General features: G+C 56.5%; 1 protein-coding gene across 1 annotated transcript in view; it reads right to left on the reverse strand.

Moving 5' to 3' along the window:
* Positions 1-23,316, reverse strand: part of ATP2B2 (ATPase plasma membrane Ca2+ transporting 2) — a 402,426-nt gene that overhangs the window by 11,019 nt on the left and 368,091 nt on the right. Inside the window, exons 17-25 of the mRNA XM_079933858.1 lie at positions 19,562-19,803; positions 18,371-18,605; positions 9,896-10,075; positions 9,627-9,714; positions 5,579-5,685; positions 4,928-5,119; positions 2,627-2,840; positions 796-1,007; positions 534-641 (exon numbers count right to left, since the gene is read on the reverse strand). Of these exons, the coding sequence (XP_079789984.1) occupies positions 534-641; positions 796-1,007; positions 2,627-2,840; positions 4,928-5,119; positions 5,579-5,685; positions 9,627-9,714; positions 9,896-10,075; positions 18,371-18,605; positions 19,562-19,803 (1,578 nt within the window). The remainder of the gene's footprint in view (positions 1-533; positions 642-795; positions 1,008-2,626; positions 2,841-4,927; positions 5,120-5,578; positions 5,686-9,626; positions 9,715-9,895; positions 10,076-18,370; positions 18,606-19,561; positions 19,804-23,316) is intronic.

Consider the following 23,316-nt stretch of genomic DNA (forward strand, 5'->3'; position numbering starts at 1 on the left):
CAGGGTTTGCCCCTCTTACGCTCCCTCCGCGCTCTCTGAAGGAGCCTCTGCTTGGTGTCACACCAGCTACTAATGCTCTTTACCACAAGCCGGCTTCGAGCTCTGAGCCTGGGCTGGCCATGGCCTCTAGTCAGAGTTTAAAAACATCGCGCTTGTTACAGTTTTTTGGTTAGCTTCTGTTTATGACAAGTGATACTGACTTTCCAATCATATCTGTAATATAAATTACCTTTTGAAATAAATTTCAGTTCGAAAAACAGATGTGACTAAAAGAAAGTACCAAGTAAATAACAGGATGAGCGGGGTGTAGAGACAGAAGAAAAATCACGGTGGCGATACCCAAGTGACCAGCATTCGAGACCTGGGCCAACCCCACGGCTCCGGTCTCCAGAGACGGGGAGGCCCTTGCCCGGAGCCACACAGCTGATCCGTGGAGGAGCCATGACCCACTCCTGGGGCTCCTGGATTCCCCGTCCAGTGTTCTTTCCCTTCCCCTGCCGAGAGGCCCCTCCTGCAGCTCCCCCAGCACTCACCTGGCCCCAGACAAGCTCTCCTAACCCGATGAATATGCACCACAACCACTGGTCCAGCTGCAGCGGAGAGCAGCTGAACGGCTTCCCGCCAAACTGCACAATCACTATCTGGAGGCCACAGGGAGCAGAGAGAGAGAGAGAGACAGAGGGACAGGCCGTCAGGGGCCAGCTCGAGGTCCGGGCTCTCAGGGCACTGCCGAGGGGCTCCGGCGGCCCGCTGCCCTCTGCCCACCCCGGCCCGGTCAGGGTGGGGGCCCGGTACCTGGATGGCAAAGGTGCCCAGCACGATGGTGCAGAAGATGGGGTTCCGGAAGATGCCGTCGAAGACGTTGCGCTCGCCGTGGATCTTGCGGGCGTTGATCTCGTTGAAGAGCTGCATCATGACGAAGGTGTTGAAGATGATGGTGTAGTGCTCGGAGGGCGGCGAGTGCAGGGGCGCGTTCCTCCCGCTGTCGATCTGGAACATCTTCTCGCCTGCCAAGCCGAGAGGGCGGGAGCCGGGCTGAGGGACGGAGCTGGGGAGACGCCTGGCCCTGCGTGGGGGCCTCTTCTGAACAGCCGGGTGGGTCACCCAGATGCGGGAGGTGCTCTCTGGACACTGGGGGGCAGGTGGGCCTGAACTGTGGGGTGTAAGTGAAGGGGTAACAAAACCCTTTCTCCTCTAGGGGAGAAAGGCCTTGGGTGGACTTTCTTCCACTTTTCCTGCAGAAATCTGATAAAGGTGGGAGGCCAGCTGTGCTACAAGGCGACAGGGCTTATAAAAAGCAACCCCTGGTTGGCAAACTCATCCGGACTGGGAGGATGTAGAGTGACCTCGGAATACCTGGCGGGAGACCATGGCTTTGGGTCCCCCCGAAAGTCTTGCTGCTTGTAACTGAGCACGTCCTTGCTGAGACCTCTGGAAGCGCAAGGGGCTGTTACAGGAGAGACCAGTTCCTGCATGGAGGCTGGAGCTTCCAGGCCAGGCTGGCTCTGGACTCACCCAGGTGGCCTAACTCTCTGTCACAGGAGCTGCCACATGGCAGTGTGTGGGGGACACAGCCCCGGGCTGCTGTGTGGACACCCACCCATGGCATGCCTGATGCCGTCCTGCGTCCTTTTGCAAAGCTGCATGAGCTGGTGCTGGGAGGGCTTGTGGGGTTTTCTGAGTGTGAGGATCTAGCTGAGTCCAGGACTGCCCAGAGCAGGCGCTCAAGTGGGGAAGCCAGCGAGTAGAGCAGGAGCCCACCACGCCCCCCTCTCCCCCCAGCCTGACAGCTTTCTCCGCGTCTCTACTAATTCTGCATTCCCCGAACATCCTCCAAGGCTTTTCATGATCATCTTTGCAACCGTCCTGCCAACACAACGGCAGGGAACTGCACTCTGAGGAATGGGATCGTGCCCCATCGCCATCTGTACTCTGGACTTGAGGGCAAGGGCTCGTTGGCATTGAAAACCCAGCTCAGAGAGGCTCTGGGGACTCCAAGCTGGCCCCAACTTGCCATGTGGCTGTGGGCCAGCTCCTGCCCGCCTCTGGGCCTGTCCAGGTGCCAGGGGTGGGCTTCACCCGGATCATCTCTGAAGCACCCTGGAAGCCAGGCCAGTCTTAGAACCAGCTAGGGTGCCACCTCAGACCGGCTGTGTGACCTCGGGCAAGTCACCTCCCCTCTCTGTGCTCGGTGCCCTCAGTGTCATGGGGGTTGGTGGTAGAGGGTCCTAAATAAACGTGTTGTGGAAACAGCTGGCGGGTAGGCAGGCATGCGGCTCTTTTCTGAGGATGGCGTGGTGAGGATCCTTCCGAGTGTGGGAGCAATGAGAGAAGGGGCTGGCCACTCCCCCTAGAGCTTCAGGCTTCTGCGGGGCTGGCGTGAGGCACCACCTGGCACTGTGTACACAGTGTCTGCAGCTGTCATCCGTGGAAAAATCCCTGGCTTTGGAGTCAGCCAGACCTGGGGCAGGGCCAGTCTCTACCCGAGATTTGCTGTGTGACCCTGAGCAACTAACTTCACCTCCCTAGGCCTCCATCACCTCACCAGCAAACAGGCAGGCAGCTGTGAGTCCAGAGCACGGGGTCTGGGCCATGGTGTCCCTGGTGGGCAGGGTGGGGGACTCACCAACAAAGAGCAGGGTGAAGATGAGGGTTAGCTGGTAGACGGCGTGGCCCAGGATGTTCTTCATCATGGTCCGCGAGATGAGGGGCTTGTTGCGGCCGTATGGCTTCCTCAGAAGCAGGGTCTCCGTGGGTGGCTCGGTGGCCAGCGCCAGCGAGGCGAACGTGTCCATGATGAGGTTCACCCAGAGCATCTGCACGGCCTTCAGAGGGGAGTCCTGGGGATAGCGAGTGGAGAGGGGGCTGTCACGGGGCGGCCGGCCTGCCTGCTGGCCCGAAGTGCCCGGGGTGGGGCTCCTTCCTGAGGTGTCAGCAGCTTCCCACCGGAGCTTTGAGGCCGGCTCTCCCCGTGGGTCTTCCTCGGCTGGCCCACCCCCTGGGTTCCAGAGCAGACGTGGAGCAGGTTTGCTAGGCCTTCCCTGGGGAACAGCTCAGACCCGCCCACTTCAGACCTGTCTTCTCGCACAAGGAGAAAATTGAGCCCCAGGCCCGATGGCCACCAGTTCCACAGCCCAGCCCCCGTAAATACAGCCACATCCCCGCCATCTTCCCTCCTCCGCCTCTCCAGCCCCCGTCTGGACGAGCCCCTCTTCCAGGCTAAGGTCACGACCCTCCCACAACCACCTCCCGCCCAGACCCCACCTCCTCTGCTTCCCGCTGCCTCTTTCCCCTCGACCACCAATGGCTCGGGCCTCTCCTATCCCACAAACAATGCCTGGGACCCTGTCCCTTTTTTACTACCACCCAATTTCTCTTTACCCCTTATGTTTACTTTAAGCAATTATTATGTGTGTCTGTGACGCCAAAAATAATGTATTTTCCTGGTAGAAAATTTGGGCAGGTAAGGAACAGAAGAAGCTAAAACTCATCAACATTCACCATTTACGGGTTCCCACCGTGCACATTCTGGTGTGGATCCCCACACTTCTCTCTGGCTGAGACAGGGATCGCATATTCATACTGTCTGCGCACAGTCGTACCATGTGGTCTACACTGCCCGAGCACCTCCTCCAGGAAGCCTGCAGATCCTATATACCCAGCAGCCTGGACTGAGCTGGCTCCTGAGGCCCCTCCGCCTACGCCTTACACACTCACTCACCTCCTAGATATTTATCACCGCCCCTCGTCCAGGCCACCTCTCCCACCTCTGCCCGGGCTCAGTCACACTCCCCACTCCCCTCAGCTTCCTCCTGCCCATCAGCCTCCTCTATGCACCGTGGGGTCAGGGCCCCCATCTCCCCACCAAGGCCTTCACAACCCTGCCACCAACTCAATCCAAGACCTCAGGCAAACTGACGGCCCCCTTGGCACCTCAGTTTCCTCATCTCGCACTAGCTGGTCTCCAAGAAGCCTGGTGTGAGCAGCTGTACCATGGGAGTGTCCCTCAAGCCACCACTAGAGGGAGCCTCTTGTCCACAGAGCAGGAGACAAGGCCCTTACGAGCAGAAGGGACCCCCGCCTCCACCCCGCCCTAGGCACCGCCCAGGGCTTTCACTCTCAGGGCTGGGGTGTTGGGTGCTGCCACGTGCACCCTCAAGGGCTCAGAGCACAACAGAGGGGACAGCATTCCCAGGGGCACACAGCTCTTCAGGGCAGTGCTGGCCTCTGGCCCTCTGTCGTGCTCTTACGGGCAGGACCTTGCCTGCCCACCTGGTTCTGGGAGGGGCCAGGCCTCGGAACACCTGCCCTCTCCTGGTCAGGCCCCGCTGGGGTGAGGCAGGCGGCTGCGCGAGCAATGGCAGGTGCCTGGCAGGCCCATCCTCTGAGGCTCGGTTTCTGCCTCTGTGAAATGGGGATCACCACAGTTCCCGCCTCGTGAGGCGGCTGAGGAAGCAGTGAGGCTGCAGGTGCTGGGGCCTGCCTGTCGGCTCCACGAGGCCCAGGAACCCAGGCACAGAGGCCTTTCCCAACGCACTCCACGCCGGAGCTGAGGCTCCCAGGGCCCTGCCAGCTCCGCGACCCCAGCTGGCTGCCTGTCCTGCCTCGGCCTCTCTCTGGCCCTTTATGCGGGCAGGGGTCCTGCCTTCCCTTGAGGGTCACCTCTCCTGCCTCTTGGAGCAATGGCCAGGCCTGTGCCTGGGTCAGGCAGATGTGGAGGTGGGCCTGGCATCTCCACTTGCTGGGTGACCTTGGGCAAATCCCGCCACCTCTCTGAGCCTCATTTCCTGCACCCTGAGGTGGGTGGGTCTGTGATGCAGCTCCTGGCCCTCAGCGTGCAGGTGTGACGATCTGGGACACCCCATGTGGGTGTCCGCCCTCCCCAGGCTTCGGCCCGCGCCATCCTGCCTGCCCCTGGTGGACCCACCTGTGTGATGCAGGCGCCCGTGAAGGCCACGATCACGGCCACCACGTTGACCGTCAGCTGGAACTGCAGGAATTTGGAGATGCTGTCGTAGACATTGCGGCCCCACATCACCGCCTTGACGATGCTGCTGAAGTTGTCGTCCGTTAGGATGATGTCCGAGGCCTCCTTGGCCACATCCGTGCCTGCGATGCCCTGTGGGGATGGGGACAGGAGCCTGGGTGGGGCGACCGGAGAGGCGAGCAGAGCTAGCGACACTGTCCTCACCCCTACACCAGCCCCCGCACACACCCGCCCTCCCCCACACCGCCAGGCCACACGAGGCATGCACGTGCGTGCACACCACAGCCCTGCTCCTCACAGACCCAGCCCTGAGGCCAACGGTCTGCCTTCAGGAAGGGGGGCCCCTCCCCTCCCTCCCCTCCCTCCCTCCCCCAGACCCATCGCTACAGCAAGCCCCCTCTACCCTTCCAGGGAGACCCGGAGGCCAGGCCGAGCCTCAAGAGTGCTGGGAGCATCAGGTGGACGGAGGGTGGGTGGAGTGTGCACTGGGGGTGCTGCGCTCCCTGCAGGAGGCTGTGTGGTCCACGCTCCCCTAACCCCCTGCCTGCGGGCTCCTGCCGGATGCTGCCCCAGGCCCCCGCGAGCTCCTACCATGGCGAAGCCCACATCGGCCTTCTTGAGCGCGGGCCCATCGTTGGTGCCATCCCCCGTCACGGCCACCACCTGCCGCTGCTCCGTGTGTGTGCTGTCGATGATGCCTGTGGGTGCGGTGAGCATGTACTGAGGGCCCTGGGACTCCCAGCGGGGCGGGGACAGCCTCCTCTCTGGCCCCTGCCCTGCCACCCCCTCCCGTCGAGCTTCTTCCCAGCACCTGAAGGGGACGTGGCGCCCCTGAGTCCGGGGCCGGCTGCGGCCCTCTGTGGTCCGGGCCTGTTGTCTCTCCAGCATCCTCTTTGCTTTCTGCAGCCTGTGGCCACAGTGGCAGCCACCCTGGCCGGACGCACCTCCCCTCTGCCTATACCCCAGGAGCCCCTCTGCCCTCCTGGGGCACCAGGGTTTGGCCGGGGGGCCTACTATCTGCTCCCTCAGCACCTTCTGCCTGGGGGTGGGGCGGGCGGTGTCAGTCACACCCGAGGAGGCCTGGGCTCTGCCGTTTGCCAATGCCTGCTCTCCAGACGTTCATCCTCAGTAAAATCTTCAGCAAATAACAGAGCGAAAGATGACACACGGCCCCTGTCACTGCTCTGGGACCAGTAGAAAAGGATGCGTGACAGAAGTCGTCACTGGGTGTGTGTGGAGTTTGCGGGGCCCCAAGCAGAGACATCCATGGCAGGACAGAAACTCGGGTGTCAACCTTGATACATCCCTGTCCCATTCCGCACATCAGATGCATCACTGCGTCTGCGGGTCCTACAGCCCCGAAGCCCCACTGGGATCCTTATCCTCCTCTCTGCCACCCCACATGCAGCGCCTCCACTCCCCCTCTCCCTAACACCAGGCTCCCCTCCAATCTTTTTTTTTTTTTTTTTTTGCGGTATGCAGGCCTCTCACTGCTGTGGCCTCTCCCGTTGCGGAGCACAGGCTCCGGACGCGCAGGCTCAGCGGCCATGGCTCACGGGGCCCAGCCGCTCCGTGGCATGTGGGATCTTCCTGGACCAGGGCATGAACCCGTGTCCCCTGCATCGGCAGGCGGACTCTCAACCACTGCGCCAGCAGGGAAGCCCTCCCCTCCAATCTTCATAGCAGCCCCAGGGCCTTTCTCTCTGACACCTGAGTCTGAACCCAGCTCCCAGCACCAGCTGAGAGTCATACTCTCACTGCCCTCAGCCTCAGGATGACGCCGAGTTCTCGGCTCCACCCGCTTGGTCCTCCGTGGTCACACCCTGCCCATTCTCTGATCTCTTCCCTTCCCCAGCCACCCCCAGCCTGTGCTTCTGCCACGGGAACGGCTCTCCGTCCCATGCAGCTGGCCACCTGCCCGTCTTTGCACAGGCTGTTCCCTGGGCCAGCCGTCCCGTCACCCAGTCACCCGGTCTCAGCCCGGATACTGCTTTCCCTGGGAAGCCTTTGTGACACCCTGAGGACCCCCGCCCACCCTAATCAGGTCACTTTTGCTCCCACACGTGTGTCCTGCAATTGGCAAACCGCAGCAGCCTCTGGAAGGAGGGAATGAGTTCCCTGACCTGGGGCACTGTATCCCCAGACCCTGTCTCCCCGCAGCTCCCTGCAAGGGTCAAAGCTCCACCCTCTTCAAGGTCTGGCTTCAGGACGTGTGCACCGGAAGTCCTCCTGGCCGCTCCCCCAAGCTGTTCTGCTGCCCCGGATTATCCAATCTCTGTGCACTTGGCATTTGAGGCCTTCACCCCGCCGGTTCCCTGGGCCCTCCTGGGTGCTGCTCCGAGGCAAGGAGGGGGCCAGTTTTCCCCTGTGGCTCCCCAGGCTGGCCCAGCTCTCCTACGGCTTCCGATAGAGCGGGGAGCTGCAAGAGCTCCTTCCCCCAGACCTCTTTCCTCCACCACCAGTGCTGACACGCCCCGCAGTGCATGGTCCCCAGGGACCTCCCTGTGGCTGACTCCTATGGTTCCTGTCCTATCTCTGGACCTCTCAGCAGCCATTCACACCGTGGACCACGCCTCCCCCCTCAGCAGGCCTCCTTCCTCGGCCTGCTTGTCCCTGGACCCCTCTGGCTGCCTCTTCTTGGTGACAGACCCGCTGACAGGTCTCAGCCTCTGCTCACCGCTCAGGTGGGAGGTTCCTGGGTCCAGCAGCTCCTCTGCTTACCCCCACTCGTCACACCCCACCTATGTCTTCATCGGGGGCCAGCTCTCTCTCCTGAGCCCTGACTCCATGGACATCTCCACTTGGATGTCAGAGGGCCTCCAGCTCTGCCTCCTAAAGCAAGTGCATCAGTTTCCCCTCAAATTGGTCCCTTGTGCGACTCCTGACACCTAGCTGCCCCCTTGTAAACTGTGCAGCAGGCTCTCAAGCAGGTATAGACTGAGCAATCCTGGACTCCCCTCTCCCCCATCCCTCCACCCCATCTGAACAATCGCCGGGCCCAGGCCCCTCCTGCCCACAAAGAGTTCTCAGACCCGTCCCCTTCCAGTGCACCTGCACTGTCACCACCCCTGCCCAGGTGTCACCGCTCACAGCTGGACAGTCCTGGTGGGCCCTCTGCTTCCAGGCCACTCGCCACACAGCGGCAGGGAGGGCGCTTTCCCCTTCAAGGCCGTCCCTCGGCTCCCCACCTGGGCTGACTGTGCAGGTCGCTGCTTGGCGTTCAAGGCCCTGTGTGATCTGAGGCCGGCACCCCGTTCTCTGGCCGCCTCCTCTTGTCTCTCTCTCTCTCTCTCTCTCCCTCTCTCTCTCTCTCTCTCTCTCTCTCTCTCTCTCTCTCTCTGCTTGAGGCTCCAGCCCAGCCAACTGAACTTCTTTCAAGTCCTTGACAGTGCCTGGAAATCTCTGCCTCTGGGCTTTCATAGTGTAGTTCCCTGTCCTGCCTGAAACACAGGCCCTTCCCCCTGGCCTCCCACCCCACCTTCCACGGCCTGCAATATGACACCCTCCCCAGCTTGAGTTAGAGGCCGGCAGAGGGCCCAGATCACCCTTCTCTCCCACCAGTGCAGCCTTTAGCTCTACGTAGGGAAACCACCTATTCAATGTCTGCTGGATAAACTGGACCACAAATTCCAAAACGGGAGGACCACGTCGGCCAAGACCTGGGCCTGGCACATACTAGATCCTCAGGAAACATTTATCAAGAGAATGAGTGAATGAATGAATGCATGATTGAACAGGAACTGGGGAGGGGTTGGGGGTGGTCTCCTGCTTGGGTATCTGTGGTTCTGGGGCTTTGTGTTTCTGTTCCAAGGCCAGATCTGCCTTCCTTAATGTCTTTGGGCGCACCTTTAGGAGAGGAATCCCAGATGCCCTAGGGATGACCTCAGCCAGAAACCTTCCCCCATGGCCATTTTACAGATGGAAAAATTGAGCCCTGGGGCTGGGCAATTGCCCAAAGCCACAGAGCAGGGCAGGGGCAGAGTCTGGATTTAAACCCAGGCCTATGGGACTCTGAAAGTGCCCAGCATCTGACCAGCTAGATGAGCTCAGCGAGGGGTGTGCCCTCTCCCTGGAGGGACTCAGGGAAGAAGGACGCTGGGTTTTGGCTCATTTCTCAGATTGCTATTCCGAGGACAGCCCACTCCCGGCGTCCTGGTTACACATGTCGGATAGCATCCTTAGAGAACAGGCAGACCAAGGGTCTCAAACTCACAAGCTCTGGGGCCAGACTGAGAACATAAGTAAATGAAATGGGCGGAGTGTCAGACAGCAGTGGTTAAGACGGCATCAGATGGGAGGAAGCAGGGTCTGTATAAAGTCATTCAACTTGAACATTGAAAAAGACACACCACCCAAATAAACTCAGCTGTGGGCCCCATTCAGCCCTCAGGCCATGACTCTTGGCCCCTGGATAGGCAATCCCATTGCTGCCCATGGGAGGTGGGGCCCAGGGAGCAGATTCGCCGCCTCCTTACTTCACTGTGGCCCTTAGCAGGCCTCCCGGGGCGTCCCCAGGTGCGGGGAGCCCCAGGCAGGAGCCCCTCCCATCCTGGAAAGAAGCTGAAGGCGCCAGGACAGGAAGGCCCGGGGAGGCCTGGCGCCTGGGCCTCAGAGCTGCCCGTGCCCGCCCAAGTCTTACCTTTGACCAGGGTATGCTTGTCCGTGGGGGAGGAGCGAGCCAGCACCCGCAGCTTTGGCCAGATCTTGTCGATTCGTTCCTGCTCAATCTGGAGAGGGATGGGGGAGGGGCGGGTCGGTGGGGCAGGGAGAGAAGGGAGGGGACTTGCCTCGATCACTGGGCTCTGAGTGGCACACTGGCTGGCTGCTGGGGCTTCATGCATGCCCGTGCCTCCCAGCTCCCCGTCCAAAGCCCTGCCCTCTGAGGACCCTCTGCACTGGGCCACATACCTCCCCTTTCTCGTTGCGGATTCTCCGGTTGAACTCCTTGCCCTCAAGGCACAGGAAGTCCTCCCCAGGATGGATGATGCCACACTTGATGGCGATGGCCCGGGCTGTGTTGATGTTGTCACCGGTGACCATGCGGACAGTGATGCCTGCTCGCTGGCACTTGCGGATGGCTTCCGGGACCTGGGTGGGAGGGCGTGTGCCATGGAGTGGACGTCGTCTCGTGCAGGCCCTCCCTGCCCTCACGGATTCCAGAGTGAGCCCTGCTCACAGGCAACGCCACGGTAAGGGGCCTAGATGACCAGGAGGTACTGATGGCACACAGACCATCTCCTCCTTTCCTGTGGCCGTGGTAGGCATTGTTAATCGATCACAGCACCCTCTGATGAAACCCTGATGTGGTCTCACAATTCTTTTCTGCAGTGTCCCAGACAGCCACCACCTATCACCCATGATACTGCATCCTAAGAGGAAACCATTGGCTATCCTGACCTGGACAAGGACTTTGAGAAAGACCACAATAAACATCCTCTTGGATATGGCCCCAGGCAAGAGTACAGAACACTCCACTGCTGAACAGGATCATGTCCCTGCTTCATCAACATGCACATTTCCTGCAAACTCAATGATAAATATGTTTGTGTGTTTTCAGTTTTTTGCCAGGGGGGCGGGCAGGGGAAGGACATTGCATTTTAGGATAATTTATTTATATAATGTGACATTGGCTTAGAATAAATGTGAATGATTAGGCTTTGTGTAAAACATGACATCTCCCTGCGAAAGTAAGGGCTGCCTACTGCCCTCTTTGTAATAATAGACTGACATCTGGGCCATTTAGGCCAGAGCAGACCCAGCCAATCAGAAGCTGTCGCCCACCCCCCCCCCAACTTTGCAGGGCGCTGGATCTGCCCAGCAATTAGGATGCAAAAACCAGCCTGGAGTCGGAAAAAAAAAGGTTCTGAAGAACCTAGGGGCAGGACAGGAATAAAGACACAGATGTAGAGAATGGACTTGAGGACACGGGGAGGGGGAAGGGTAAGCTGGGATGAAGTGAGAGGGTGGCATGGACATATATACACTACCAAATGTAAAATAGATAGCTGGTGGGAAGCAGCCGCATAGCACAGGGAGATCATCTCGGTGCTTTGTGACCCCCTAGAGGGGTGGGATAGGGAGGGTGGGAGGGAGGGAGACGCAAGAGGGAGGGAATATGTATACGTATAGCTGATTCACTTTGTTATACAGCAGAAACTAACACACCATTGTAAAGTAATTATACTCCAATAAAGATGTTAACAAAACAAAAAAACCAGCCTGGAGCTGCCATGGCCCTTCACACACAGCACAGATCAACCGAACAAGTGATTCTGACCCAGTGACAAGTAACAAAATAATAAGGCAATATTTGCTGTAAAATGTCCTTCAGTGGGAGAGGACACGTCAAGGGCAGAAAATCCAGTTGTACTAAAAGTACTTTAGAATCTCAGACCTGGTGGGAAGGGGGGCCTGAATCCGACTCTCCTCTTCCACATCCTCGGATCTGAGAACTCACTTCCACCCCGACCCTGACAAGTCACTGCTGAGAGAGTTTAAAGGTGTCACGGCTGAATTTTGTCGTTTCCCCGCCCCCTCCCTCCCCCACCCCAGAAAGCTCTTCACACCCAGTACCTCAGAATGTGACCTTCCTTGGAGACAGGCTCTTTATAGAGGTAATCAAGTTAAGATGAGGCCATTAGGGTGGGCCTGCATCCAATGTGACTCGTGTCCTCATAAAGAGGGGAAATCTGGACAGAAACACACACACACAGGGAAGACATCATCACGGGAAGAGGCAGGGAGAGATCTGGGCGATGCTGCTACGTGCTAGCAGGGCTGAAGACTGCCAGCTCGTCACCGGAAGCTGGGGGAGAGGCCCGCGGCCAAGCCTCCCTCACAGCCCTCAGAAGGAACCAACCCTGCCGACACCTCGGTCTCAGACCTCCAGCCTCCAGAACCAGGAGACAACGCAATTCTGCTGTTGGTGGTACTCTGTAATGGCAGCCCTAGCAAAGAGTGCAAAGAGTTAGAACGCTGGTCCAAAACCTGACTGCGGACAACTTACGCCCACCGGTCCCTTTCTGCGCTCAGGAATTTTAAGAATAAGAACTGACACAGAAAGTATCTTGCCTCTATCCACAACCCGTCCACACCACAATCTCAAGCAGAGGTCACTGCCCAGCCCCTTCCCAGTCTCCCTGCCTCTGGCCCCGCCTCTTCCATCTTGCCCCTACCCTGACCACCAGCTACCTGCCCCAGGTTTAGCCTGTGTGCCGCTCCCTTTCTGGGCCTCCACCCCGCCGCTGATAGAGAAAATCCCAACTCCTGAGCACGGCCATCCTGCGGTGGAGTGAGAAACAAATGCCGGGCACAGGCAGGGCCTAGGTCAAGGTTGGGGGAGGCCCCTCCAGCTCCCTGAGTTCTCTAACAGGCCGGCTCTGTGGCGGCAGGTAGTGATCTCCCTGTTGTTGAAGGGCTGGAGCGGGGCGAGCTGATCATGGGCCTCCTCTCAGTGTATTTCCAGAGTCTGGGGAGGAGCCTTCTGGGGCCCACTCAGGGCTTGGGGCCACGTGAGCAAGGCTTCTGCCTCGTGCCATGGCGGCTGCTCACATAACCAAACGTGACCTCCTTTTATAGAGCCGGAGGGAGTGGGGATGTGGGAGGTCCAAGATCCCGTTTACATAATTTATCGATGTCCTCACAATGGCTGTAACCTGGCTGCAGCCCCCTGCTGTCTCCTGGCCCAGGGGACAGGAAAGAGCCGCTGTTCTTTTGGGAACACACACCTCATCTGGCTTCTGCCCTGAAAGGAAGAATTTAGGTTATGCTTGTTTAAAAGATGCTTGGAGTTGGAAGGGACTCTGGGTCATGACTCTGACCCTCTGCTCATTGCCTAGATCTCCTCCCACACATCCCTGACAGATGGTCAGAGAGCCTCTACTTACTTGCCTCTGTTGACAAGGTGCTCATCCCCTCTACGGTTGACTGCTCTAAGGCAGAACAAGTCTATTGTATCCTTTCACATAATCTTTCCGTTTTTAAAAAATTAATTTAATTTTGGCTGCGTTGGGCCTTCACTGCTGCGTGCAGGCTTTCTCTAGTTGTGGTGAGCATGGGCTACTCTTCGTTGCAGTGCACGGGCTTCTCATTGTGCTGGCTTCTCTTGTTGTGGGGCATAGGCTCTAGGTGCGCGGGCTTCAGTAGTTGTGGCACGTGGGCTCAGGAGTTGTGGCACGTGGGCTCTAGACTGCAGGCTCAGTAGTTGTGGCTCACGGGTTTAGTTGCTCCGCGGCATGTGGGATCTTCCCGGACCAGGGCTCGAACCCACGTCCCCTGCATTGGGAGGCGGATTCTTAACCACTGCACCACCAGGGAAGTCCCCCTTTCACATAATTGTTCTTTTTTCGGATAAGAGAGCAGTTACTTTGGGTCAGACCCATTCTCTGGTACAGAGACAGGGTCTTTGGTAAAGATGTGTACAAAGAGTTCTGGGAGCACAGCGGAGCACACTGTTACTTTAGAAGGAAGTGTGTGGGGAGAAGAAATCTGTGGGAGCTTCCTGGAGGAGGGGATACTTGATCTGCTTCTTTTCAGCCAACACTAACTGAGGCACTGATGCCTGGCACTGTGCCCATGCTGGGGCTGCAGAGATGACCAGTTCATTGTGGTCCTGGCTGCAGACAACTGTCCCATGAGGTACACAGAGAAGGGGAGGGCACTGCAGACAGTGCTGCGGGTGATCTGGGTGGCAGAGGCCAAGGGAAGATGTGGGGTAGGGGCCGGTGGCCTTGGAGCTGGAGAGGGGCTTCAGGTCCAAAGGTGTGGGAGTCAGGGCCTTGTTCCTTCAGGCCTGGGAGGCATGGAAAGTTCTGAACTGGGAGTGAGGTGATGGATGCCATGTCTTAGGAAGACGTCTGTTTTCAAGACTGTCTCAGGAAGCTGAAATCTGCCTGCTTGGAATCCCTACCCTCTGGGCTTCCACTGAACAAGCCAGACTGGGAAAAAAGGAGGAGGCTAATTTTTATGGTCCCCACACTTTACTCTGTGCAGTGGAAGTGTCTCTGCCCTGTGGAGAGAGGGCTCAGGGGTCAAAAGGCTGGGCTGGGCTTTGCCCTGGGCTCCCACCTAAGCCTTGGTTTCCTCATCTGTAAAATGGAGTGCTAGCCTCCACCCTTCACTGAGGCTGGAGAATTCTGTGACAGCAGCAAAGGTCACCAAGCTCAGGGCCAGCACAGGTTGGTGACGTGTGGGTGGAGGAGGCTGGCAAGACGCTTGACCCCGGGCTCCCTTGTTTGCTCTTTCCGCTTCAGGGTGGGTACAGGGACACAGAGGAAGGATACAGATGCAGGGTGTGCGATGGGGGTGCAGCGGGCATCTAGAGCACTTGGAGGCGCAGGTGTCTGGGGCGGTGGGATGGACTGGGCTCCCCACCATGACCCTTGGATCAGGTATATTAAGGGCCTGTGACCTGCCTTGAAGGTGTGGGGGGGATTCAGGACAGATCTGGAAACACCGGAGGAGCCTCCCCTGGCCACCACGAGTTACTCCACTTCCTTTATAGGCAATGGGCCCCTAACTGGACGACCTTGTCGTGCTTCAGTCCTGTCTGGTTTTACACTCTGGAAGGTTTTACACCTTCGTGTCACTAGGCTGTGGGTCTGGAGGGCAGGGGCTGCCAGCCGCTCAGAACCCTCTCAGGGGCCTCGTGCAGGGTAGGTGCTTGGTCAATGTGGGTCACTGTGAAACACCTTTGTGCTTAAGTCCCTCGAAGCCTGACCCGGGTGAATGGGTTTGGACGGGCACATGCAAATCCTCTACAGTTTGGCTCCAAGCTCCCTTCCCAGCCTTTTCTCTCATAAACCCAGCTAGGGTTTTCACTAGTTCCCAAACACGTAGCATCCCTCCCCACCTCTGTGCTTTTGCCTGTGCTGTCCCCTCTGCCTGGGATGCCCTCTCTCCCTGGGATGCCCTCTCTCCCTGAATCTCTGTGTGTCACAAATCTTTCCCATCTTGCACATGAAATGCTCTCTGTTCAGCAAGCTATCCTTGGTCCCTCCGACCCAGTGGGACACCTCCTGCAGCTGCTCAGCCCTTCCTTTTATCGCTTCACTCACTCATTTATGCAACGAACAGCTATGGAACATCTAACTGTTCCGGGCAGGGAGGGTGCAGAGAGGATGAAGACCCGAGCCCCAGAGGCATTGATCTGGTTGAGATGTGCTTTCCCCATAGATAAAATAGCTGTAAAAAAAGATTCCTTCGTTTGCTAAAATTATCCTAGATATTTCTCACTGAGGAAAACCAGCCAGCAAATGGGTGCTTCCTGTTTTCATTAAATAAAGGCTTTTAAACATCTGTTGTTTGTGGTGACAGCAGTTGTCTGTGACTTCGAGGGTTCCAAACACCCCCGGATAACCCGGCAAATCCCAGGCCGCTGCTCTCCTGATGGCTTCATCCTCACTGGCTTCCATCAGACTTGGAAAATGCACCACTGTAGCATCCTGGGGGAGGGGGGATTTGCAACCCTGTTTTTATCTGTTCTGTCCTTTGTCTTCTCAAGGGAGGAAGGGAATAGGAGCTTCTTTCCCTTGACAGACGGGGAAACTAAGGGAGGGAGGCCGAGTTTCTTTTCCTGCAGCAAATGAATCTGACCAGGCTTGTGGGACCCTAGAGGCGGTCTGGGTGGGGCTTTTTTTCTCTGGCCGGCCTCACGGTTGTCCTGGCAACATACACACACATGCTCACCAGAGGCAGGGACCCTCTCCAAAGGTCACCCGAGAAACTGGTGACTGTGGCTGCCTCGGAGGTGGTCACTGGGGTCTGGTGGTGGCATGGGGGGCTACTTCACCCTGTTTGTGCTATCGAACCTTTTGAATTTGGCGATGATATATCACGAAGCCTAAAAAAAACAAATCAAAAACCATACCTGCCTGTCTCCTGAGGCTCTGCGTCCACCCCCACCCCACGGGAGATGCTGAGTTAAGAGGTCAGAGCTTTAATACTTTCTTTTTTTTTTCTTTTTTTCCCTGTGCCACGCAGCATGCAGGGATCTTAGTTCCCTGACCAGGGATAGAACCCATGCCCCCTGCAGTGGAAGCCCGGAGTCCTAACCACTGGACCGCCAGGGAAGTCCCTGAGCTTTCATACTTTCAGGCAGCATCACCAGTAACTCCACTGTGTCCCTCACTTGTTGACGTCCAACTTTCCTACTGTTCAGATGGAAAAACTGAGGCCCGGGGCAGTGATACACCGGAGGTCTTCTGTGAAGGAGCGGCAGGGACGGGATGAGAACCCATGTCCCTAGACTGCTGTGTCCCTCCAGTACGTCCCTGCCCCCCAACACAGTTACAGCTTGCAAATCCACATCCCGGGGTGAGCCCAGGGGAGAGAGAAGGTCACCCACAGGGATGTGTTGACGGAGGGAAGCAAAGAAAGGCATGAGAGTAAGCCTCCCAGGCAGCTGGCTCAGAACCTTAGAGCTGGATGGGACCTGAGGGGCCCCCAGGCCGACCACCCATTTTACAGATGAGGGGACTGAGGCACAGAGAGGAGAAGTGGCTTGTTAGTGGCAGAGCTGGGGTTGGAACCAGGCTCCCTTTCTCCGACATAGGCTGAACGTGTTCCCAGCCCTGCTGTTTTAGGCTTGGGGTGGGAGTGAGGTGGCATGTGTGTGTGTGTGTGTGTGTGTGTGTGCGTGTGTGTAGAATACTATTATTGTCCCTAGTCTTCAGATGAGGAAATGGGGGCTCAGAGAGGTTATGTAACTGGCCCAAGGTCACACAGCTCGTGATGCCAAGGGACTCAAAATCCCAGGTCTATCTGATGCCCGAACTCACGCTTTTGACCCCTCTCCCTGCTGCCTAAATGTGAAAGTCCACGTCTGTGACCTTCAAGTTTCACTTAGTCTTTGGAATGCAGAGTCTTAAAACAGCGGGGCCAGGAGCTTGGAGGGCATCTTGCCTGCTCCCTTTCACTTGAAAGAAGGGGACATGGAGGCTCCAGGAGGAGCAGGGAACAGCCAGATGCCCCAGAGGATGGAGTCAGGGTAAGCGGGGGACACTGAAGTTGCCCTTGGTGGAGGAAGGCGGCCCTGAGACAGGCTGGGACCTGGGACCGTTTGCTGCAGTGCTTGCACCTGGACAGACGTCTCCTCGAGCAACGACATACAAAGAAACTGTAAGTGACCAAAAATAACCGCGTGCATGCCCAGTTGGGGCAAATTATAGACAACAAGATACAAAAAAGACCAAAAGAACCCAACTGCCACTTCCCAAGAGTCAGGAGCAAAAACAGGGTGATGGGCGCGCCCCCTGCACACAGCACCACCAAAGGGGTGGGCGGACCACCTAAGCCCCCCCTTCGGCCCGACCCCTGGACACACCCCTACCGTCACCCCACAGAAGGAGCCAAGAGCAAAGGAACCTGTTACTTGTTCTCACTCCCCCCTGCTGCAGCAGGAGCCCCAATAAAGCCTTGCCTGAATTTCTTGTATGGCCTCCTATCAATTTCTATTGACTAAGGGGGCCAAGAATCCTGGTCAGAAACAGTCCCAAGGGGCAGCATCACCAAATCCCACTGCCAAGGCCAATCTGGGCCCAGCAGCATTAGTCCTCGAGGAAGAGGAGGCCAGCTCCTCCTGCGCCTTGCCTCCCGGGCTCCCAGGGCAAGCTCGCTCTGCCCACAGCAGCATTTCGGAGACTCGAGGCAGCTCTCTCCTCTTCCCACACCCTCTTCCCAGCCTGGGCAGCTCGACCGACCACGCACGTCCCATCCTTCCCCAGCCCTGCAAATTCCCGGCACTGAATCCTTGGCTTTCCCCCCAGATGCAGAGTCAGCTAAAGGAGACTGAAGACACACTGTCATCTGAGCACCCCAGTAGGGGCACATATTACATCACTTTTCTCGATCTTTACGGGGAGGGGGTGCTGTCACCCGCCCCTTCCCTTCTGCTTGAGAATTTGACCTTTGGTTAACTTTCCAGCTCTGCTCCCCTGGAAACCTGATAGAGGCAGACTGCCCGCTGCATCACTAGGGAAAACTAACCGGTAAACTTGGTCTGGATGGGGAGAACTCTAAATGCTGATGGGGAGGCCCACATTTGGGGTCTTCTTGAGTGTGGTAACCTTTGTTATTGGGTGTCTCCTTTGCAGGGACCCTTGAATCTGGGCCTATGGGTTTGGACAGGAGATCCTGGCTCCTCTGAGGCTTCTAGGGCAGGGCAGCCTTCACCGGCTGCCAGGCTGTGGGTTGCACCCCACGTCCCAAGCAGATAAGTGTGGCTACGCTAGCCTTAAGAGTCTGAATGTTTAGGAGTAGGTACAGAGAAGACCCCGTGGGCCTTGCAGGGAAACTGAGGCTTAGAGGGGTGAGGCGACGTACTCCAGGTCACCCAGCAGGCTGGACGCCCACCCCCTTCCCCAAGCTCCACGGCGGGGCACCTGCCTCGGGCCGCACGGGGTCCTCGATGCCCACCACGCAGATACAGGTGAGGTCGTTGAGGATGTCATTCTCGTTGTCCCAGTCGGGCTCGGGGCTGCCGGGTAAGTCGCGGTAAGCCACGCAGATGGTGCGGAGCCCGTCGCAGGCCATGGGCTCAATCACCTTCTTCACCATCTCGTCCCGGTCGCGGGGCCGGAAGACCCGGGGCTCACCCGCCCCGTTGAGGATTTTGCAGCATCTGGGGGAGGTGGGAGGGGGCCGGGTAAGGTCCAGCCAAGGGCCCAAAGACCCTCCCTCCGACGGGCTCGGAGCTCACCCCCACCTCCCCAGTGACGGACGTCCCACTGGCCGTGGTTGGTCATCCAGGGCTCGTCCAGACCATCTCCCATAATGCTTCAGGGGTGGTCCTGGCCCCTGGGCCCCAGGCAGGGATGAAATCAGGACCAGCCAAAAAGAAATCAGGCGGCCTTGTTGTAATATCTGCCCCAGGCCATTTCAGCAAGAGCAGATCTACTTTGCTCTGTTTCATCTTCACAAGATTTCATCTGAAAAAAATAGTTCCACAGCGAAAATGGTTTTCAGAGGGCATGAAACCTCCGCTAGTGGTTCCTGACCCTGCCTGCGTATCAGGATGGCTTGGGAAAGCACTGAATAACCCCACCCCCCACCACACACACACTGCAGGCCCCACGCCAGAGGTTCCAATTCAGTTTGTTGGGGGTGAGTCCAGGAATCAGTGTTTTTTTTTTTAAAAGCTCCCTGGGGCGATTCTATGTGTGACCAGGGTTGAGTCCCCCTCAAGGTACAAATGGGTAAACTGGGGCCCAGAGAGGGGGGCTGACTTGCTTAGTTCTCCAGGCTTACTTCTGGCACCTGGAGTCAGAGGACACCTGCTCACAGTGAAAAGTCACGCCGTCTACCAACTCTACGCTCAGGGAAGTGACGTGAGGGGGCTCTGACAGGGATAATGGGAAGAACTTCCTGATGAGCCAGTGACTTAGGGAGAAGAGGGAGGAGTCCCTGCAGAAACCTTTAAGAGGAAACAGTAGCAAAAGCCCTGGGGGAGGGCACGTGCCGGCGGTCTTGCTGCGGGGCGTTGGGCACGGCCCTTCCCGTGACCCTGGGTGCCCCCGGCCCCTCCCCGCGGCCTGTGCCTGCGCCCCGCGCCCCGCCCCCCGCTCCCGCACCGCTTACTTCTTGAGCACGATCTCCGACGCGCCCTTGCTGTACATGCGGAAGCTCTCGTCGGGCAGCTTGATTACGGTGCTCATGGACTTGCGCACGGAGTTGAAGGTGTAGACCTTGTACAGCTTCTCCTCCGGCATCTGGCTGCGCACAGACTCGTAGTCCTGCTTCAGGTCCAGCACGAAGCCCAGCAGGCCGCACTCTGTTTTGTTGCCCACCTGCTTGGGCAGGGCGCCCTCCTTATCCGGGGGCTGCGGGGAGAGGCGGGGTGCTCACCGGGCTGCCGCTTGCCTGTGGGTGGGGCCACCCCTCCCCCCCACCTTAGGATTCTGCGTCCCAGACCCAATCCGGGCTCTGTTTGAAGGGAATTAAGCAAGATCAGCTGTTTAAAAATTATGAACTATGTCAAACATAAACCTGTGACCGAATGATAAAAAAAATTTGTGCCCAGACCCTACAGTTCTGGAGAACCTTAGTTCTAGGCCATGTTTGCTTCAGATTTTTCTTTTTTAAGAAGTAAAGCCTAACAGATAAAGTTGAACCCCCCTATATACCCCTCCGCATCTGCATAACGCACCCCTTGTCCCAGAAAGAAACTCTAACTTAAATTTGGCATTAATCCTTGCCCTGTGTGTTTTAACTTTTTATTTCGAGATAGTGCTAGTTTCACAGGCAATAAAAAATACCACAGAGAGATGTCATACATCCTTCATCCCGTTTCCCCCAGTGCTCACTTCCTGCATGGCTGTAGCACAATGTCACAACCAAGATGTTGACACTGATACAATCTAACCCGCTGGATTCAGATTTCACCAGTTTTAGTGTACTCTCTCTGTGTGTGTGTGTGTGTGTGTGTGTGTGTGTGTGTGTGTATGTGTGTGTGTTTAGTTCTGAGCAATGGCATCACATGTAGATTCCTGTGACAACCGTCATCAAGACACACAACAGTTTATCACAGCACTCCCTGTGCCACCCTTATGTGACTGCAGTCACCTCTCTCCCTTCCCCGTCCCTGCCCCTGGCAACCACTAAGCTGTTCTCCAGCCCCATGATTCTGTCATTTTGAGCATGTTATATAAATGGAATCATACAGTATGTAACCTTCGGAGACGGGCTTCTTTTCACTCAGCACAATCCCCTGGCAATGCAGACAAGCTGTCGCGTGTGTCAGGAGCGTGTTCCTTTGCATGACTGGGTAGTATTCTGTGCTCTGGATGCAATGTCCCTTGTGACTTCAGTTGAGGTTGAACCAAATGCAACTGCTATTTTGTTACGTCACAATGGCCAGCCATTGGCAATTTCATGTAGTTTGACCTAACGTACATATGTGCAGCACTGTTTTGCATGTTGAAAACGTCATGTAAGGAGGCTGTACATATTCTTCCGTAGCTTGCTTCACTCATGGAACGTTCAATTTTTGACAGTCATCCCCATTCACAGCGTTAGTTCGTTTCTTTTTAACTGGACACCACAGCCCCTGCCCTGAGCCTCAGTCAAACCACCGACCACATCTCCCCAGCGCTTCTCACTTCCTCGTGCGGCTGCCCGAACACGAGCTGTTTCATGCCTCTGTGCCTTCACCCCTGCTTCCTCCTTCCCTGCCAGGCAAACTCCTCCTTGCCCTTTAAGAACCAGCACAGATATTTCCTTGTCTTTGAGAATTGCTTTGTGGGTTTGTCACCCCGAGTAGGAGTTGCTGTATTCTTTCCCCCCTGGGTTCTCAGGGCAGCACAGAGCCCGGCACACAGTAGGCATTTGCTCATTGTTTGCTGGATCGCTCAACGCAGGCCAGTCTGGGGTGCGGGAGGCACAGGCGAATAGGTAAGAACGAGACGCCTCCACGTGGGCGCTAATGGTGGGACTGGCAGGCGGCTGAGGGAAGTTCATAAGGCAGGTAAACTCACCTCCCGTGGGCAGCCGCCACACGTGCATACACACACTCAGACCACTGGTATAAAATTAACGTGCAGCGACTCAGGTGGAGCTGGCTTTGGGAGTGGTAAAAGCCACCACGGATAAACCCAAAGACCAGAGAGATACTGAAGAGGAATAATACCTATGAGCATTCTGCGTCCCCCGACCCCGTCATGAGGGGCTCTTTGTGGGTCTCAGGCCAGCCTTGCACAGGAACCCTTCGTGTTGTTCCAAAGAGCAGCAGGCAAGAAGAAGACGGAGTCTAGAAGATGCTGCATGGACTGGCTGTGAGGGGGGCAGGATGGCAATAGGATATGTCCCTGGCCAACTGCCCCATCCACAGTTAGGACTCGGGCCCCGGGAGCAGACCTGAGCCCTGTCGGGTCATGGGCATTGACCTAGGCGTACATACCCTTAGACCCTAAGCTCTTGTCCTCAGTTTCCCCATCTGTAAAATGGAGAGGCTCTAGCAGATGATTTCTAGCTGAGAGAAAAATCAACCCACTCCTTCAAGTGGATGGTGGATGGCGGTGAAGGATGGTAGAGCAAGGCAGAGCTGCAGGTCCGTCAGAGGGGGTCTGGGGGCCACGGGTCAAGCCTTAGAACACCCTCCCTGCTCCATGCCATGTTCAACTATGTCCAGGCATCATGGGCCTTGGAAGCCTCCCCACACCGAAGCTCTTCGGTGGGATTTGATCTGGAAGCAGAGGAATCTGACAGTTTCCCCTTTCTGATGTTTGGGAAAAGAAATTCAAAGTACGCCCCTTAGTCTCTGCAGTATGCAGTTATGTTGTGTTTTTAAAATTTATATATTTATTTACTTATCATTTTTTTTTACAATTTTATAATTAACCTTCTGGTGATTTCCAGGGTTTTATGTATCTTCCAAAACAGTTTTTTCCCCCTCCACTAATGAAAGAAGATGATGACACGGAGGACTGAAATAAAAATGCCTAATTACTTATTTGCCCAAGAGAGCTAAGCAGTTATGCCTGTGAAACAGGCAGCATTTTTATTACTCTCTGTGAGATATTTTAATTTTCCCCTAAAAGGATTTCAAACAATCTATGGTTGCAAATGGCAGAGCTGCCTCCTCCATAATTCAATTTGTTACCATGAACTTGAGCTCTAAAATCGCCTAGGTGCGTTATTAAGAAGTAGGGACTCGTCCCTTTTTTCTTTTGGCTTTTTTTATCTTGACAAACCCAGAGGTTTTACTATTGCTGTAGACTTTCCATGAGGCTTGCTCTCCAGGGCTCTAATTCTGTAAGGGAGTTAAGGCATTGGTTTTGAGGGGCAGGAAGCAGGCCCGGGGGGAAGTGATTTGCTCCTCATCACAGACCTGCAGCGGGGCAGGCCTGGGGCTACCCCCAATTCCCCTGATTCCTAGTGCCACACCGTATCCAGCACATTTCCCTGTATGGGCACTAAGCCCTTTGGGAGTGCTGGGTGCAGCTATGGGTGTAACTTTGAGAGGACAATTCATGCTCCTGTTCTGGGATGCTTGGGGGTCACTAGAGCTAAGACCAAGGAATGATGACTTGAAGAGTGACAAGTTATAAATAACATCTGCAAAAATGAGATGAAAAGAAACATAGCTAGCAGGTACTGCCTCACACTCATGAGGATACCCATTATCCAAAACGAAACAGAAAACAAGCGCTGGCGAGGATGTGGAGAAATTGGAACCCTTGTGCACTGTTGGTGGGAATGTAAGATGGTGCAGCTACTGTGGAAACCAGTGTGGAGGTTCCTCAACAAACTGCACATAGAATTATCATATGATCCAGCGATTTTTACTTCTGGGTATATACCCAAAAGAATTGAAGGCAAGAGACTTGAGAAGATAT

The sequence above is a fragment of the Stenella coeruleoalba genome (genome assembly GCF_951394435.1).
Source record: "Stenella coeruleoalba genome assembly, chromosome: 10".
NCBI classification, from domain to species: domain Eukaryota; kingdom Metazoa; phylum Chordata; class Mammalia; order Artiodactyla; family Delphinidae; genus Stenella; species Stenella coeruleoalba.